Genomic DNA, 16,680 nt, shown 5'->3' on the forward strand with positions numbered 1-16,680 from the left:
TTTTCACATGCCCTGAGTAGTACACACCACTGAATTTCTGGAGCTACAAAAACTACTTGGGAATGGACAGCATGAGGTGGGGACCCAGGCTTGGGTGCTCATCTGCCTCTCAGCTGTCACATCCCTGCTGCCCTGGGTAGGCCAGATACTGCTGTTCAAGGAATCCTCTCTGCTTGCCTCATCTTTCTGACCTCCCTCAGTGAACTCCAAAACAAAGACAGCCATCCATGGAAAGGGGATATGGGCTCCAGTCTAGGGTGAAGTCTTGCTCACTCCCAAGCAGATAGAAAGATGACGAGGCAAGAGACTGTGCCCTCGGGAACCTTTGCATACGTCTTCATTTATCATTATGAAGAGACCAAAACCAAAATGATGTGTTGTGAGCAAGATAAAGGAAAAACGGGATTCTGATTGGCTGACTCGGGTCTTTTAATTTCTATTAGACAGGGTCTCATGTGACTCAGGCACTATGGAGTTGAGGCTGACCTTGAACGTCTCATTCTCTTGCTTCCACCTCCTGAGAATTGGGATTGCAGGCGTGCACAGTTTATGTGGTGCTAGGGATGAAAACCGGGGCTTTGTGCACCTAAGGAGGCACTGTGCCAACTGAGCTCCATCCCTGGGTTATTGATTAAAGAAAAATAATGATAGGCTGCGTGTAGCTCAGTACTGGAATGGAAAAAGGAAAGAATGAACAGATAGGCCAATTAAAGAAACCACTGCTTCAGAAAAAAAAGTCTTCACACTCTTTAAATGTTGATAAAAAAGAAATCAGAGTGATTATATATATGTATATATGTGTGTATGTATATATATTCTTTCTTTCTTTCTTTCTTTCTTTCTTCCCTCCTTCCTTCCTTCTTTCCTTTCTTTTTTTTTTTTTTTTTTGAGACAGGGCCTCTCTCCATAGCCCTGGCTGTCCTAGAACTCACCATGTAGACCAGGCTAGCCTCAAACTCTCAGAGATCCACCTGCTTCTGCCTCCTATATTCTTAATTTTTTTTAAAAAGATGTATTTATTTTATTTTATGTGTATGAGTGTTTTGCTTGCCTGCATGCATTGATCAGAAGGCTTGGATCCCCTGTAACTGGAGTTACAGATGGTTGTGAGCCAGCCTGTAGGTGCTGGGAATCGAACCCTGGTCCTCTGGAAGAACAGCCAGTGCTTTTGACTGCTGAGCCATCTCTCCAACACACTGAAGAGGAGTTTTGCAATTGAACATTCACAGTAAACATGAGCTGCTTCCCATGCTTTCCCCAACAGATTTGTAAGCCTTATGGACAATCCTATTGATAAGACCCAGTGTCAAGACAGCAATGAAATAATAGAAAGTGAACAGGACCGTCAGCATTTTGACAAAGAGTTTATGAAAGCATATATTGAAGATCTTAAAGAAAGAGGTGAGTTGGGAATATTTAAAACCATCCAAAATTATTATATAAACTCCACCTGCTCATGAAATACACACATCAACGTAAGTCAAATTGACAAAAAAATTATTTGTGACTATTTGTGAAGCAATAATGCATTTTCTTAGAACATGAGTTTTTTTCCTCTCATTTTTCTTGGTTCTTTGGGAATTTCTGTAGATGTAACTAACCGTCTTATTAAATAAGAAACACAGAGCCGATTCAGAGAAGAAAGCCAAGAGGTCAGAGCTAAGCACCTTACCCTTCCTGCTTCAGCCGAGAGCTCTCCAAAAGGGACCTGCTTCCTGTGTGTATGTCTTTATATAGTCTAGCTGTTCTGCCTTCTCATTGGTTGTAAACCCAGACACGTGACTGCCTTGTCACTGCCTGTATGTACAGCCCTGCAGGTCCTCTATGGTATTGAGATTAAAGGCGTGTGTCTCCAATGTTGGCTGTATCCTTGAACACACAGAGATCTACCTAGCTCTGTCTACCAAGTGCTGGGATTAAAGGCGTGTACCACCACCGCCACGCTCTTGCTATGGCTCTAATAGCTCTGACCCCCAGGCAACTTTATTTATTAACATAAATTAAAATCACATTTCAGTACAAGTAAAATACCACCATAAATTTCATATAATGTGTTTTGTTCATACACACACACACACACACACACACACACACACACACACACACCCGCTTCACTCCTGGTCCACTCAGCTTTCCTACTCAGTTTAGTTTTCCTCTCTCTGTTAGAAAACCACTCAGCTGTAGTTGTTGTTGCCCATACACTCCGGGCTGTGTGGCCCACTCTGCAGGGGCTGCACCCTGAGGAGAACCGACTCTCCCTTTCCCAGTAGCTCCTAGTTACCCCTTAGCCAGGCGTGGGCCTGCATGCCCGCCTCCTGTGTCCAGGCTGGGATTGTGTCTGCCTTGATCTTGCACAGGTCTCCTGCATGAAACATGAGATTTTCCTAGAATATTTCATGCTTGCTACGTGTATCAACTGTATGACAGAACACAGAGGCTGAGAAACACACAATTAAAATGTGAAGGTTGTAATACTAACTATGTAACCTTTAAATTACAAAAAAAATAATACTTGTGTGTGTGTGTGTGTGTGTGTGTGTGTGTGTGTGTGTGTTTGTGTGTGTGTACCTGATGTGGGGGGCAGGGCTTGTGTGCTTAGGTGTGCATGTGGAGGTCAGGAGACAGCCTTACGGAGTCTATTCTCTCCTGCCTCTGTGTGTTTCAGGAATCAGACTCAGACCACCTCATCTGCATAGTGGAATACTTTTATCCACTGAGCCCTCCTGCCTCCTAGTAAATGATCTTTAAGTTAATTATGTTGACAAAATAGTATTCTAAGTTAATATGATAATAAGATTCCATTTCAAAAATTGATTTAAAAATCTGAAAACAGGGACTGGAGAGATGGCTCAGAGGTTAAGAGCACTGGCTACCCTTTCAGAGGTCCTGAGTTCAATTCTCAGCAACCACATGGTGGCTCATAGCCATCTATAGTGAGATCTGGTGCCCTCTTCTAGTGTGCAGGCATACATGTAGGCAGAACACTATATATATAATAAATAAATCTTTAAAAAAATTTTTTTTGAAAACGTCAACTCATCCAAACCAAATACCTGTATAAATATCACAATTAAAGGAGAGCACAGTTGGCCAACCAGGGGATGGTTCACTTAGGTTTGTTTTTCCACAGAATCTTGGTATCCTGAGGAATGTATGTGGACAGATAATTCAGGAGAGGCTGGGAAGGGTTTTGTTTCTTGGGTTCAAACTCAAGGTCGTGTGTATGATAGACAAGTTCTCTACCATTGTGCTCCACCCACAGTCCCCAACTTGACTGCTACTTATGGTTGGCATAGGCCATCTGTAGATGCAGCTTGGCTATAAAGGGACAGACTGGACCCTAAACACTTGGAGGAGCAAGGCTAAGTTTATTTAGCAAGAGCATGCTTGGTTTAGAAATATCCCTGATCAGGCTGGAGAGATGGCTCAGTGGTTAAGAGCACTGGCTGCTCTTCCAGAAGACCCAGGTTCAATTTCGGCACCCACATGGCAGCTCACAACTGTCTGTAACTTCAGTTCCAGGGGATCTGACACCTTTACATCAATGCACATAAAATAAATTTTTTTTTAAAAGTATTTATTTATTATGTATACAGTGTTCTGTCTGCATATACACCTGCAGGCCAGAAGAGGGCACCAGATCTCACTACAGATGGTTGTGAGCCACCATGTGGTTGTTGGGAATTGAACTCAGGACCTCTGGAAGAACAGCCAGTGCTCTTAACTGCTGAGCCATCTCTCCAGCCCGCACATAAAATAAATTTAAATAAATTATTTGAAAAAAAAAAAAAAAGAAATAGCCCCGGTCTCTTATAAACCCTATTGTTTCCCACCTGCTGTCTTCAGCCCCATGTCCTTTACCATCAGTCTCATCAGCTTCTATTATTATATGGTCATACAGTTTCCAGAGCTTAGAGGGAGCTGTGTGAGATGGTTGGAAAGATTGTAAAAGAAAGAGAATGAGTATTAGCATCTTAGATCTAAATGCTTCTAAACTTGGCTACCCACTGGTGATGCCTCATACACTCCCTCTATACTTAAAATATGAAGCTTCAATACTTTGTGTATTGATGCAAGCCACTGCATTGTGGTTATATTTCATAATAAGACTGAATTACTAAGAGGCTGGAGATATGGGTCAGGGGTTAAGAGCACTGGCTGCTCTTCTAGAGGACCCTGGTTTATTTCCCAGCACCCACACGGCAGCTCACAACTGACTTCACTGTAACTCCAGTCCCAGGGACTCAGACACCCGCTTCTGACCTCTAGGAACACAGGGTATGTACGTGGTGCACATACATACATACATACATGCTGACAAACACACACAAACACATAAAATAAATTGAATAATTAAAAAGAGTGAATAGCTAAGTATATATTTTTTCTTTATTGCAGAAGCTGTTCCCAGTTACACCACTAAAGTGTCGTTTAGCCTTCAACTTTGACTTGACCCACCAGAAGACCACAAAATCTTGCTGCCCTGTGCTCTACATCTTTGTATATGTGTTACATCTTATAGGAATTGTGGCTTGTGCTTAAGGACAAAGTCTAGAAACTACATCACTGTTAAGAAAATAATTTTCAAATTTCAAATATGGGAAGACTGATGAATTTGCTTATGTAATAATATTAATAGACTAATTGTTCTAAGTAATGCACATTTAATATTTTAGGAAATACATTCTTTAAAAAATGTAGCATATAGAACAAGTTTTGCAATTGGATGCATTATTTTCAGGACTCAAGGGCTAGAGGGTTGTAAATGAAAGAGAATTTACCACCTTGAAAATGTTTTAGTATACTATTTATTTTTAATGAGAATAATGCTCCTTGAGTTTAAACAAGTTACTATTTCCACATTTTAAATTGATTTTGGCAAGTACATTTAAAATTGTATTTTAACTCTCAGGAGAGACTGAAGGTATAATTTGGGTCTTGAGGGTGGAAAGGAAGGGCTGGTGTGTGGAGTACATTGGGCACTGGATGCTCAAATGACGTGGGCCTAGGGAGGTCTGAACGGTGTGCTTGGGGAGCCATCCTGCCCTGACTGGTTACCTGGTAGAGCTGGGACATCACAACAAAAACCAGAGGCAATGCCCTGAAGGCTCCTTCCTGTAGGTGGCCTGGTGAGTGAGGAGTCCACACTGATGACCCCTGGAAAGGCTTCTCTGGGAACCATAGGAGGGCTCTGCCCACCTGAGTGCAGCTGTGGGCGAGCAGGAGCCACTGGGATGTATGCATTGGTGAAGGCAGGGCTGACTTTTGGGCTCTGTGCTCTTCTGTCACATTATACCCCTGGAAGAATTGTATAAAGCTTCTATTTTTATACCAGTGTCTTAGATTAAAACAGACAGGAGATGGCTGGTTGTCTTGAAGACAGGAGGAAAAATGCACATGGATCACTTGTTTGTATGTGTGGACTCTTCCCTGGGGTAGTCCAGGGTGGCCGCTACAGCCTTTGCAGTGGGGGAAGCACTCTGTATCTGGGTTGTTAGACGCCATACCATCCAGGCACGGAACACTTGCTGTCTGATGACCCTGGAAAACTAAATTGTAAATGCAGTGTACTTCAATAGCCGCTGTGGCTACCATACTGTATGGCAAGGCCTAACCTGTTGGCTTGGGGTAGGAAGAGGTTATCTGTGATTTAAAAAAAAGGGTGGGGGGAATTTTTACTTTTTCTTACCTGAAGAACTGATTTGCTCTCAGAATCATATAATTTAAAAAGGTTGCCACATACACAGTTAATTAAAACAAAACAAAACTAAACTAAAAACCTAAAACAAAGGGTTAGTAGGGCTGGGAGATGGCTCAGCAGTTGAAGTTGTTGCCACCCAGATCTAAGGACCAGCGGAAGGCTGCTGAGAAACCCATGGAAATGTCAAGTGGGCATGGGGGCCCACCTGTAACTCCAGTCCTGGGAAATGGAAATAGGATGTGTTCAGAGCAAACTGGCTAGGTAGCCAAGCCCACCGGAAGCTTTTGTTTCGAATAGGAGACCCTGGCTCAGTAAATAAAGTGGAAAGATGATAGATGATTCAAACTCAGGCCTCTCCGTGTGCACGCGCATGCACACACAAAACACACACACACACACACACACACACACACACACACCCTACACACATGCAAAAACTATGTAACGCATACATAAACACTCACAGGAAACTGAAAGAAGACAGGTTAAAATCAGCGTCTTGATATTTTGCCTGTGTCAATAGTTTGAATTAAGTCCAAACATTTTTATCCTTCATAGATATAAAAGAGGTAGCATCTTCCAGTCACAGGGAGATGTCTCAGTAGAGGGTTCCTTCAACAAAAAGCAAACAGTGAGACGTGGGCTAAGAGGTGCAGAGTCGGAAGATGAGGACTACTTTAAACTTCATGCCTTTCTTCTCAACACTTAAAAATGTTTCAAGTTGATGAGAATTTTATTTCATACTCAAATACGTGTTTTATATCAAGATAGGAAAATTGTATGTGAAAAGACGGAAGTGTAGAATTTTACACAAATAGACCGTTCATAATTTAAGTTTTATTTAAATAAAACCAGCCTTTTGTGTGAAATCCTTGTCCCGGGTGTGTGCGGGTTTGTGTGGAGCCCAGATGTTGACACGGGGTACCTTCCTCACTTTATCACTGTGTCGTTGGTTATTGTTATTGCTGAGGCAGTGTGTCTCACTGAGCCTGTAGATTGTTCTTTTGGCTACACTGGCTGGCCAGTAACTCCCTCCCTGAAGCTGTCTGTCTCAGCTCCCCAGCGCTGGAGGGACGACAGGACTCCACACCTTGCTTTTTCCTGGTGCTGCCAAGCTGAACTCAGGTCCTTGCACTTTCTGGGACATCTCCCGAACTCCCTAATTGGACTTGAGAAGGCATCTCTCTTCCCAGTATCTTTTCCCCATCACAGAATAGCTGCATGCACCTCCATGGAGACCATTGTTTGAGAAGCCAGGCGTTCAGTTTACTGCTTCCGTCTCACACCAGACCGACAGTGGAGGGCCTGAGCAAAATTTGCTGAGGAGATCACAGGTTCAAGACTTCCAAATGGTTCTGAGTCCTCAACACTTCAGACTCTGTTCCGTCATGATAGGTCAAAACCGTGTATTCTTTTAAATGTATTCAGGTGAGAGTCGTAAGAAAATTAACTGCTGAGCATCGTGGTTCATATCTGAGATTCAAGCAGTTGAGAGACTGAGGCAGGAGGATTGATGGGACCGTGAGACTATATGATCAATTCACATGAGTCTATTAAATGGGTAACAGAATTTATTAAGATATAAATTGAGGAAATACACTTACAAATACAGAACGGAGTAGACAGCTAAAGTTGTCTGATCTGGCCTGGAGCGCACCCACCTCTCAGGCAGGAGCAGGGAGAAGGGGCATATGACCCTTTTCACCGGCTCCTTGGGACCCTATAGCCCAAGGTCATGGGCGGAGCAAATACCACCAGATTAGCCTAAATTACCTAGTGAGTTTCAGACCAACTTTGGCTGCATCATGAGATCTCAAACCTACCTTAACTCATCCCCATGGGAAAAAAGGTAAAGAAAAGAAAATTCGCCGTATTTTTTTTTTTTTTTTTTGGTTTTTTGAGACAGGGTTTCTCTTTGTAGCTTTGCGCCTTTCCTGGAACTCACTCTGTAGCCCAGGCTGGCCTCGAACTCACAGAGATCCGCCTGGCTCTGCCTCCCGAGTGCTGGGATTAAAGGCGTGCGCCACCACCGCCCGGCGAAAATTCGCCATCTTAAGATGAACAAATTCAGTCGCTTTTTGTGCGCTGACGGAGTTGAGAGACTGTTGCCATCTCCTCAAATTCCCAAACATTTTCATCACCCTCTTCCTCACAAGACCCACATTGGTTAAACGGTGGCTTTATACTTTTCCCTTCCTCCAGTCCTGGTAGCCACCTCTGGACTCCACTACTAATTTTATTGACATTTCATATAAAGGGGTTACACAATGTGTGACTTTTTGGGGATGTTGTGATTTTTTTTCCCATTCAGCATTCTTTTTTCAAGACTCATATACCATATTTTAGGCAAAGTGTCACAATAAAAGCAACAGTGAATAGGAAGACCAAAAATTGACACGGTTTACGTGACATGCAATTACAAAAGCCCCTGCAGCAGGCCCTGCGGCACTCACAGAAGTCCTGGCAGCAGGCCCCACAGCAAGCTTCACAGCAAGATTCACTTGGTGGATGGATATGGCTGCTTCTCTCTACCTGGCAGGCGGTGTTTGCTGGTGGTCTCCAAAAATCGGGCACAACATAGGAGCGAGTGGGCGGGACAAATGAGGAGGAAGTGGGTGGGACAAATGAGGAGGAAGTGGGTGGGACAAATGAGGAGGAAGTGGTTGGGACAAATAAGGAGGAAGTGGGTGGGACAAATGAGGAGGATGGGGGCAATGCCTTTGGGGTCTTGGACCTGGTCTTCTTTCCTGCATCTGCTGCTCTGCTGCTCTTGACGGGAGAAGGCATTTGAGTGACACATGTTGGGGTAGGTGAGCTTACCCGTGACAACGGTTGGGTTGTCAATATTGTAGTTGATGAGTGTGAGATGTGGCTAACCTTGAGGGCAGCTTTGGAAGGGTTACTGGCTTTGGGGTTCACTTTTGATGCTTGGGGCTTTTCCACTTTAGAGGAGGTCTGTGAGCGGGGGTCGTTGCTGTAAATGGCCGTGACCTTAGGCTCCCTAGTTGTCTTAGAGGGGGTGGGAGATAATGTGCGCGCTGGTGGTTTTGAGGCTAGGCCTAAGCCACTCTGAGCACAAAAGCCCTGCAGACATGCCTCACAGTTGTTGCTGTCATGTGGTCCTTCAAGACTGGTGTCTCCAAGCAAAGGAATCTCATCCATTTGCTTAAACCCTTCTCCATAGCACTTCTTCAGAATTCTGAAGAGCAGGTTGTTCAGGATCCTTGAGATGTTGTCCCAAGTGAACTCTGGAGCCTCAAACGGAGGCTCAGGGCACTTGTTACATCTCTGAGCGAAGACCCTCATCTTCACCTGGCCCTGGCCCTTCTTCTCACACCAGTGCATGTGGAAGATTGTCAGGACGCAGCCAGAGGCCCAGCTGCGAGAGCAGCAGGAACAGTGGAACCTGTGGAGAAGAGGCCAGAGTTTCAGCCGAGCTGTGGGCAGCTGCCAGAGGGCAAAAGGAGTCTCTCACAGCAGTGAGAGAAGTGAACCAGCCCCTCCTGCTCATCTCCACCGCGTCACCAACCTGCCCTGTGACCATAATCAGATGCTTACTGTGCAAACACTCGTCACAGGCCATCTGACTCAGAAGGGGCCTAGGACATTTTCTAAGTCCGGTGTGTACATTGCAGAGGTAAGGTAAGGCACACAGTGGAACTTCATCACACCCCAGGACTTGGGGCTCAAGAGGCAGGACGGGAGCTCTGGGATCTGAGTCCTAAGCCATGGTTTCTTCAAACACTGGTGTAGATGTGTTCAAGGCTAAACGTGCAACAGCCCCGCCTCTCCCCAAGGACCCTGTGCTGAAATCAACAAGTGGATATAAGTGGGTGCTGGGTAAGTTGCCAACACAGATCAGGAGAGAGCTGCAATCTCCTGCCTCAGAGACATCTTGCCTGCTTTTGTTACTCAGGCCCCATGATTTGTAGAATCCCCAGAGATGATGGCCTCCAGCTCTCTCTTCTTTTGTGGTCCCCTCCTCCAACTTATTCTTTTTCTTACACACTCCAGAGAATTTTACATGATTTCTGAGTGCTTGCCTCCAATAGGGTGCAGAATGACACCCCGTCTCGGCAGAGAGAGCAGTTTCTCCAAGATATTCACACAAGTATCTGTTAGGAACGGTGACGAAAAAAACGGAGGAAGCCTGTGCTTCCTAGAACAGGAATTGTGCAAAGCCAGAAGATGGCAGTGTGGCAGAGACATTTATTGCTCATCAAATACCCCAGGAACTTGCTCTTATTCAGTCAGGTTGGGGCCATAGCGGTTGAGCCTAACTTTGCTTGAGACGGGCATCTGCAGTCTGAGGTGGGGAGTTGGAGGAGCCTGGACAGAGTGAGGTCTAGGTGCAGAAACTCGGACTTTGTGCATGTTAAGTAAATGCACCTGGAACTACAGCCCCAGGGCCCTCTTTTCTATGCTTTGATCTTAGCCTGCCCTCTAAGGGCAAATGTGGAAATGAACCGAGGGGGGGAGAGGCTGAGAAGCCAGCTCTGAGTCCCACAGAATGCACTGGCCGGAAAATCTCCCTCAGTTTTGCACTGAGCTGTCCTGAGCTGTCCTGAGCTGCACTGAGCGGTCCTGAGCTGCACTGAGCGGTCCTGAGCTGCACTGAGCTGTCCTGAGCTGCACTGAGCGGTCCTGAGCTGCACTGAGCGGTCCTGAGCTGCACTGAGCTGTCCTGAGCTGCACTGAGCGGTCCTGAGCTGCACTGAGCTGCACTGAGCTGCCACCCATGTGGCCTGGTCTCATCACTCTAGCTCCACTGTGTGCCAAGCCAGAGTTCCAGCTTCTCAAATAAACAAACTAAGGTTTTTCTTTCTCTGGAGCTTCCCAAGTTAGCTACAGCCTGGGAAAGGTGCAGTCCCCTCACAGAGGTCAGTCGGCATGACGAGTCCCGGGACTCTACCCTCTGTGCCATCCTATCTCCACTGCTAGGCTGTGGGGCACCCACTTTCCCTGGAAAAGAGAGGGTGAAATGTTGGGTGGCCTCTGAAAGTCCTATTTAAGAAAGAATCTATTGGCTCATAGTAGAGAGGGACACGCGCCTGCGGGCTGTCTGGAGGAGTCTCCTCACTGTAACCCTGTCTCTCTCCAGGGGCTGCAGGAAGTGGGAGTCTTTCAAGGCAGGGAGCAAATGCAGAGCCCCTGGAGTAAATGAGCTCTCCCTCCCCCACCTCCCCTTCCTCGCTGTCCCACTTCCCAGCCTGAATTCTTAGTGTCTAGGCCTGGCGCTGTTTTCAGTTCATGGTGATGGGGTGGGGGTCCCCAGTCTCTACTGAAGCTGGAATTCCTTCCTGTATTCCTCAGTGTGCGAGCCTGGACAGAGGAGAAAAGTGAGAAACAAGCAAGGACCTCTGGCATGAGACCATTGTACCTCTCTCACCTGGCAAAGGTCTTTTGCTGGTATTGCATCCATCCTGGCTTCAGAACATTAGGAAGAAGGCCCTTGTCTTGTGTGAGGGTCCATTTGTGCCATGGTTTCACTTCTTGAATCAGCTCCTGGAAAACTTGTTGCCATAATTCTATGTCTTCTTCCATCATGGCTGCAGTGCTGTGCCTAGGCTGGGGTAGGGGTTCCTGAGTGAGGGCAGGGCTTCCTGAGTGAGAGCAGGGCCTCCTGGGCTGGGTAGGGTCTCTTGGGCCTGGTCAGAGTTTCCTGGGTAGGGGTAGGGTCTCCTGGGCTGGGGTAGGGTCTCCTGGGTGTCCCAGGGTCTTTTGGGTGGGGGCAGAGTTTCCTGGACCCGGACAGACCTGTGGCAGGAGGTAAGGTTGTCCACTTCAGAGAGTGAGGGCTCAGGCTGGCAATTCCGAAGGCTTGAATTGGAACTGTGGTTCAGCTCCCTCTGTCCCAGGGACAAAGGTCAGTTGAATCTGTTCCCAAGTTAAGAGGACAGCCGTTGACACCACAAGAAATCACACAACTCTTTGATTTTCATGTCTCAATATACTAGTTGGAGTCCAAATCAGGAAGGAACTGCCTCTGGCATAGAACCCTCAGAATGGTGGAAACCACACTTGCCTTTGCCCATTCTAACGTATGAAAATCTTCATCCATTGGGCCGCTGGACTCCTGCTTGGGGCAAAATGGGCTCCCTGGGATTCCCACAGCCTGTGAAGTCCTTATTCATACCTAGTTCCTCAGGATGGTGAGCTGCAGACACCCAGCTGTCCCTGTCTACCAAGCATAGCCTGAGCAGAGGTCTCAGGCCCGATTCTCCACTTACCAGAAATCAAAGTTGGTACAATGTGTGTGCCCAGGAGGTTAGGTGATGTGTCCCTAGGTGGGTGGGAGGCTGCTGGCCCAAGACCAAGAGGGATCCATCGCCTTCCTCCACGAGAAACTTCACTACCGCCCCAGACTGAGGAAGGGAAGGAGACCAGGCAGAGGCCGGCAGCGTTGGAGCACACAGCACTGAGCAGAGGCAGACAAGATTCCGAGTGTCTACACCAGAAAGCTCCATCCACAGATAGGTGGGTCTTCCTATACCACCCAGCTGGACATTGACCTATCACCCTGGCTGTTTCCCAGCCTGGAAGCTCCTCAGCCTGGAAGAAGAGAAGGAAGCAAGGGGAGGGGCTTCCTGTGACGTTTGGAAACCAAGCTGGGGTGGGGGTGGAGGTTCCCTCCACTGTCTCCGCCTGAGATCACAACAACCTCCCGTCCAGATGCTGATCACAGATCACAGTGGGCCCATTCCTTCCCGCCCCCATTTAGTTTCTCAATGTTATTTGCTCAGTTATAAATTAACTACATTTGGGGAGGTGGTTCAGCTTCTTTTTTCTTTTTTCTTTTTCTTTTTGTCTTTTCTCCTTTCAACCTCTTTCACTCTGTTGTGTCCACCGGCTGGCTGCCTGCTTACTCCAGCTTTCCATAAGTAGGACTTCTCTATTTGTAGTCAATGGTGCCATGTTCTTCCCACGTTTGGGCTCTTTCATAGGGCTTCACCTTGTAAGACAGACCCCAGGGCTGGTGCTGACGTGTTCCCGAGAGAAAGAAGGCCTCGGTGTTTCTAATATAGAAAATACAAGCGTTAGGGAGCTTTGTTCAGGTCCCAGTTACCCAGTGTTGTCGGCCATGGACTCAATGTTAAGAAGTCAGCAGCTGCATACGAAATAGGGCAGCTTTAAACAAAGAGGGCACAGGGGCTCATGTTGATCACGTGACTGAAATGTGATTGCAAGAACCCAATGGCAGTCCCCATAGGAACAGTGACTTTGTATTCAAGACAACATTTGGGACCGCCGAGTGCTGTGAGAACACACTATGCTCTCTTTCGTCCACCTCGTGGCTGGCCTTCTCTCTTGCGTTCTATAGGAGAGCTGAGTTGGGGGAGCTAAGTCTCTGCCTTCAGAAAGTTACTAACGCCTAGTACGATTAGCCAGCAACCCTACATCCTGCAGGGTTCCCAGGCCCTCTGTGTCTTCTAGTTCTGTCCCCCAAGATCCAAGTCCAAAGCCCCCCTCTCTCTCGTCAGCCTGTGGTTAGGAACTGGTGTGGGTCTTCTCCAAGTGGGTTGAATTGTGACAGCCTGAATGAGGGGCGTCTACTTGTGGATGTGTGTGGAAATCCTGGTGTTTTCAGATGTGATCAAGGACCTGAGAAAAGACCTGCTTTGGAAGATTTAAAGTTTCTGTGACCACCAGGGTACAACACAGGAGCCAGGCAACCAGCCCAGCTGCTTGTCACTCACAACCCGACCAGGAGAAGGATGGTAGGTGGAGCCCACACAGGGTGTCCAGGGACAAGGGACAGCGAAGTGTAGCTGTAGGGCACAGCTTCGGTGTGACACTGGCGTGAGGGTCCCTAGGCTTGCATTAGCCTCTCCTGGGAAAACGAGGTCACCCAGCTAGGGCAACAGCCGCAGACCAAAGCAACCCTTTCACCAGAGCCGGTGAGCCGGGGGTCTACGGGGATTACTTAGGAACACGGGTGAGGGATTGCTGGGCAGTCACTGCAAAGTCTGACCCCAGCATGGGTGACAAGTTCCCCCTAGCTGTACAGATGGCACTCCCCCTTCGGTTAACTTTCCATCACCTCTATACTGTGACACCTCCTGAGATCGTGTATAGTTGGGGTGGAATTATGTATGGCTGGGAGGGGATCCAGGAGGGAGAGGCTGGAATCTCAGTCGAGGGTCTAAGGACCTAGTATCCCTAGTATGAGGGAATGTCAGTCACAGTTACTCTGATTAATGGCAATGGATGTTACACTCGGAAATCGGGGTTTCTTTTTGTTGTTGTTGTTGTTGTTTTGTTTTGTTTTTTGAGGCAAGGTTTCTCTGTGTAACAGTCCTGGCTGTCCTTGTAGTCACTCTGTAGACCAGGCTGGCCTTGAACTCACTGAGATCCACTTGCCTCTGCCTCCTGAGTGCTGGGATTAAAGGTGTGTGCCACCACCGCTCGGTGGAAATTGGGGTTTCTACAGCACTAGTCTGTTTAGGATTCTCATGGATAGGCTCATTTGAATAAATTCGAGGGTTCTGGAGCATCAGGGCTATCCCTCATCTGTCCTTAATTGTCTTGCATCGGGGCTTGAGGCTGTTGGGGCAGATAGACAGTGGTTCACAAGGTGATGAAGAACGGTTGGAGCATAGACATGACCAGCTGTTGAAGAAGGAACACTGGGCAGGCCCTCCGCTAGTCAAAGCTAGGTCAAAACACATTAAGCAAAACTGTATTACAAGATGATTCTGACACTAGGTCAAAAATCCAAGAGCAGGCGTCTTTACAGTGGGGAGGCAGAGGGAGGCGTGGCACTGATGCATAGGCAGGCCATTTAGAGACAGAAGCAGAGAGTAGAGCAAAGGAATGCCTGGAACCTGAGGAGGCAAGTAAAGTTTCTTCCTAGGGCCTCTGGAGGGATAGAAGGACTGCAGACAGCTTGATCTTGAACTTCTGGCTTCCAGAACCGTGAGATTAAATTCTTATTGTCTTAAATCATCCAGTTTGTGGCCTAATTGTGACAGGAGACAGGAGCGGCAGATATGGGCTCTTGTATTCAGTTTTATACGGGCACATTTGTATTTCACACTGTCAAGGAATCTGCACATACACACGCAGATGGCTCAGCATGGACACCTGCCCAACATTTGTTTGTTCTGAGTTAACCTTTGGCTTGGACTGCTCTTCAAGAGGAATGCAGGGAGTACATGAACGCCAGCTTCACAGAGAGACACAGTGATGAGGGAGATGTGTGGGGACCACAGGGAGCTGAGGAGACCAGAGCCTCAGAGCTCAGAGCCAGTTGAGCCCTGACCAGAGGATGAAGACTACACTGTAGAAACGATTTTGTTGCCATTCCCTATCAAGTCTGTTACCTGGAGATGAGGCCTCAAGCAGGAGCACTGTGGGATGTCTTTCTGTACGCTGTGAATAGGTGTTGCTCTAATTGGTTGATAAATAAAGCTGTTTGGCCAATGGTGAGGCAGAATAAGGTTAGGCGGTACATTCCAGTTGGAGAGAGAGGAAGAGGAAAGGAGAGGCGGGAGAGGCGCTGCAATCCGCCGCCAGGAGAAGCAAGATGTTAAAGTACCAGTAAGCCATAAAGTCACGTGGCAACTTACAGATAAATAGAAATGGATTAAGTTATAAGAGCTAGCTAGCGAGAAGCTTGAGCCATAGGCCATCCATTTTGTAAATAATATAAGCCTCTGTGTGTTTACTTGGGACTAAGCAGCTTTGGGACGCGAGTGGGAGAGATTTGTCCTGACCGAAGGCCGGCTGGGACACAGGAAAACTTCTGACTACACAGCAGCACTCTTCCTCATACAGTGTTTTTTTTAGCGCCTTCTACCAAGAAAACTTAACAAGCTGCTGTAGACTCATAACCAACCACCAGTTGTAGATGAAACCAACCGTCTTATTAAATAAGAAACACAGAGCTGATTCAGAGAAGAAAGCCAAGAGGTCAGAACTAAGAGCCTTACCCTTCCTGCTTCAGCCAAGAGAGCTCTTCGAAAGGAACCTACTTCCTGTGTGTTTGTCTTTATATAGTCTTTCTGTTCTGCCTTCTCATTGGTTGTAAACCCAAACACATGACTGCCTCGTCACTGCCTGTCTGTAGAGACTTCCAGGTCTTCTATGGTTGGGATTGAGATTAAAGGCGTGTGTCTCCAATGCTGGCTGTATCCTTTTACACACAGAAATCTACCTAGCTCTGTCTACCAAGTGCTGGGATTAAAGGCGTGCGCCGCCGCCGCTGCCGCCGCCGCCGCCGCCGCCGCCGCCGCCACCACCACCACCACCACCACCACCACCACGCTCTTGCTATGGCTCTAATAGCTCTGACCCCCGGGCAACTTTATTTATTAACATACAATTAAAATCACATTTCAGTACAAATAAAATACCACCATAACCAGTCACTTCAGTTTCAGAAGATCTGATCTCCAAGGACACCAGGAATGTATATGATGCACAGATGTACATTGAGGCAAACACTCATACACATAAAATAAAAAGAAATCCTTAAAAATGTTTTTATTATCATATGTTAATTATACACACTAATGTATTTCATTATGACATTTTCATAGATGAGGGGGTCACTGCCTCACTGTCTTTAGTTGTGGACCCTCTGCTGAGCCCATGAGGCTCCAGCAGATAACTCCAAATTCACAGTCACACAGATGGCCCTCAGTAGCGTTGGTGAGTCACAAAACAAAACAAAATAGTCATGAACTCGTGAAAAAGATTTGTGCGGTGGAGGGAAGGTGGACACTGGAGGTGAGAGTGGCCAATATGCAGTGTACATATGTGAAATTGCAAATAACAAGAATTTTAAAAGTCTTTATTAGCATCTATGATTAAACATCATAATGGATACCATTTTGACATTTTCACATACATTCATAATGCATTGCCACCATAGTCAACTCTTGCTTATCCTATCTTGATCTCTCCCTGCTCTCACTATTCTCTCCCTGTTCCCAGGGAGCGGTGGTTCCTCTATTTTCATCCCCACCTCCTGCACC

General features: G+C 46.9%; 2 protein-coding genes across 2 annotated transcripts in view; one reads left to right on the forward strand and one right to left on the reverse strand.

Annotated features, from left to right (window-relative positions):
- Lrrc2 (leucine rich repeat containing 2) overlaps positions 1-4,598 on the forward strand; it is a 29,328-nt gene extending 24,730 nt beyond the window's left edge. The window contains exons 7-8 of the mRNA XM_059267138.1: positions 1,265-1,401; positions 4,399-4,598. Coding sequence (XP_059123121.1) covers positions 1,265-1,401; positions 4,399-4,448 — 187 coding nt within the window. The 3' untranslated portion in view covers positions 4,449-4,598. The remainder of the gene's footprint in view (positions 1-1,264; positions 1,402-4,398) is intronic.
- A 3,191-nt stretch (positions 4,599-7,789) lies between these two features.
- Rtp3 (receptor transporter protein 3) lies at positions 7,790-11,252 on the reverse strand. The gene is made up of 2 exons (XM_059267139.1): positions 11,091-11,252; positions 7,790-9,107 (listed from the first exon to the last, which is right to left on the reverse strand). Exons 1-2 carry the CDS (start codon positions 11,246-11,248, stop codon positions 8,030-8,032), a joined length of 1,236 nt encoding a protein of 411 aa, XP_059123122.1. The 5' UTR covers positions 11,249-11,252; the 3' UTR covers positions 7,790-8,029.
- Positions 11,253-16,680: the final 5,428 nt, after the last annotated feature.

The sequence above is a fragment of the Peromyscus eremicus genome, chromosome 7 (assembly GCF_949786415.1).
Source record: "Peromyscus eremicus chromosome 7, PerEre_H2_v1, whole genome shotgun sequence".
NCBI lineage: Eukaryota > Metazoa > Chordata > Mammalia > Rodentia > Cricetidae > Peromyscus > Peromyscus eremicus.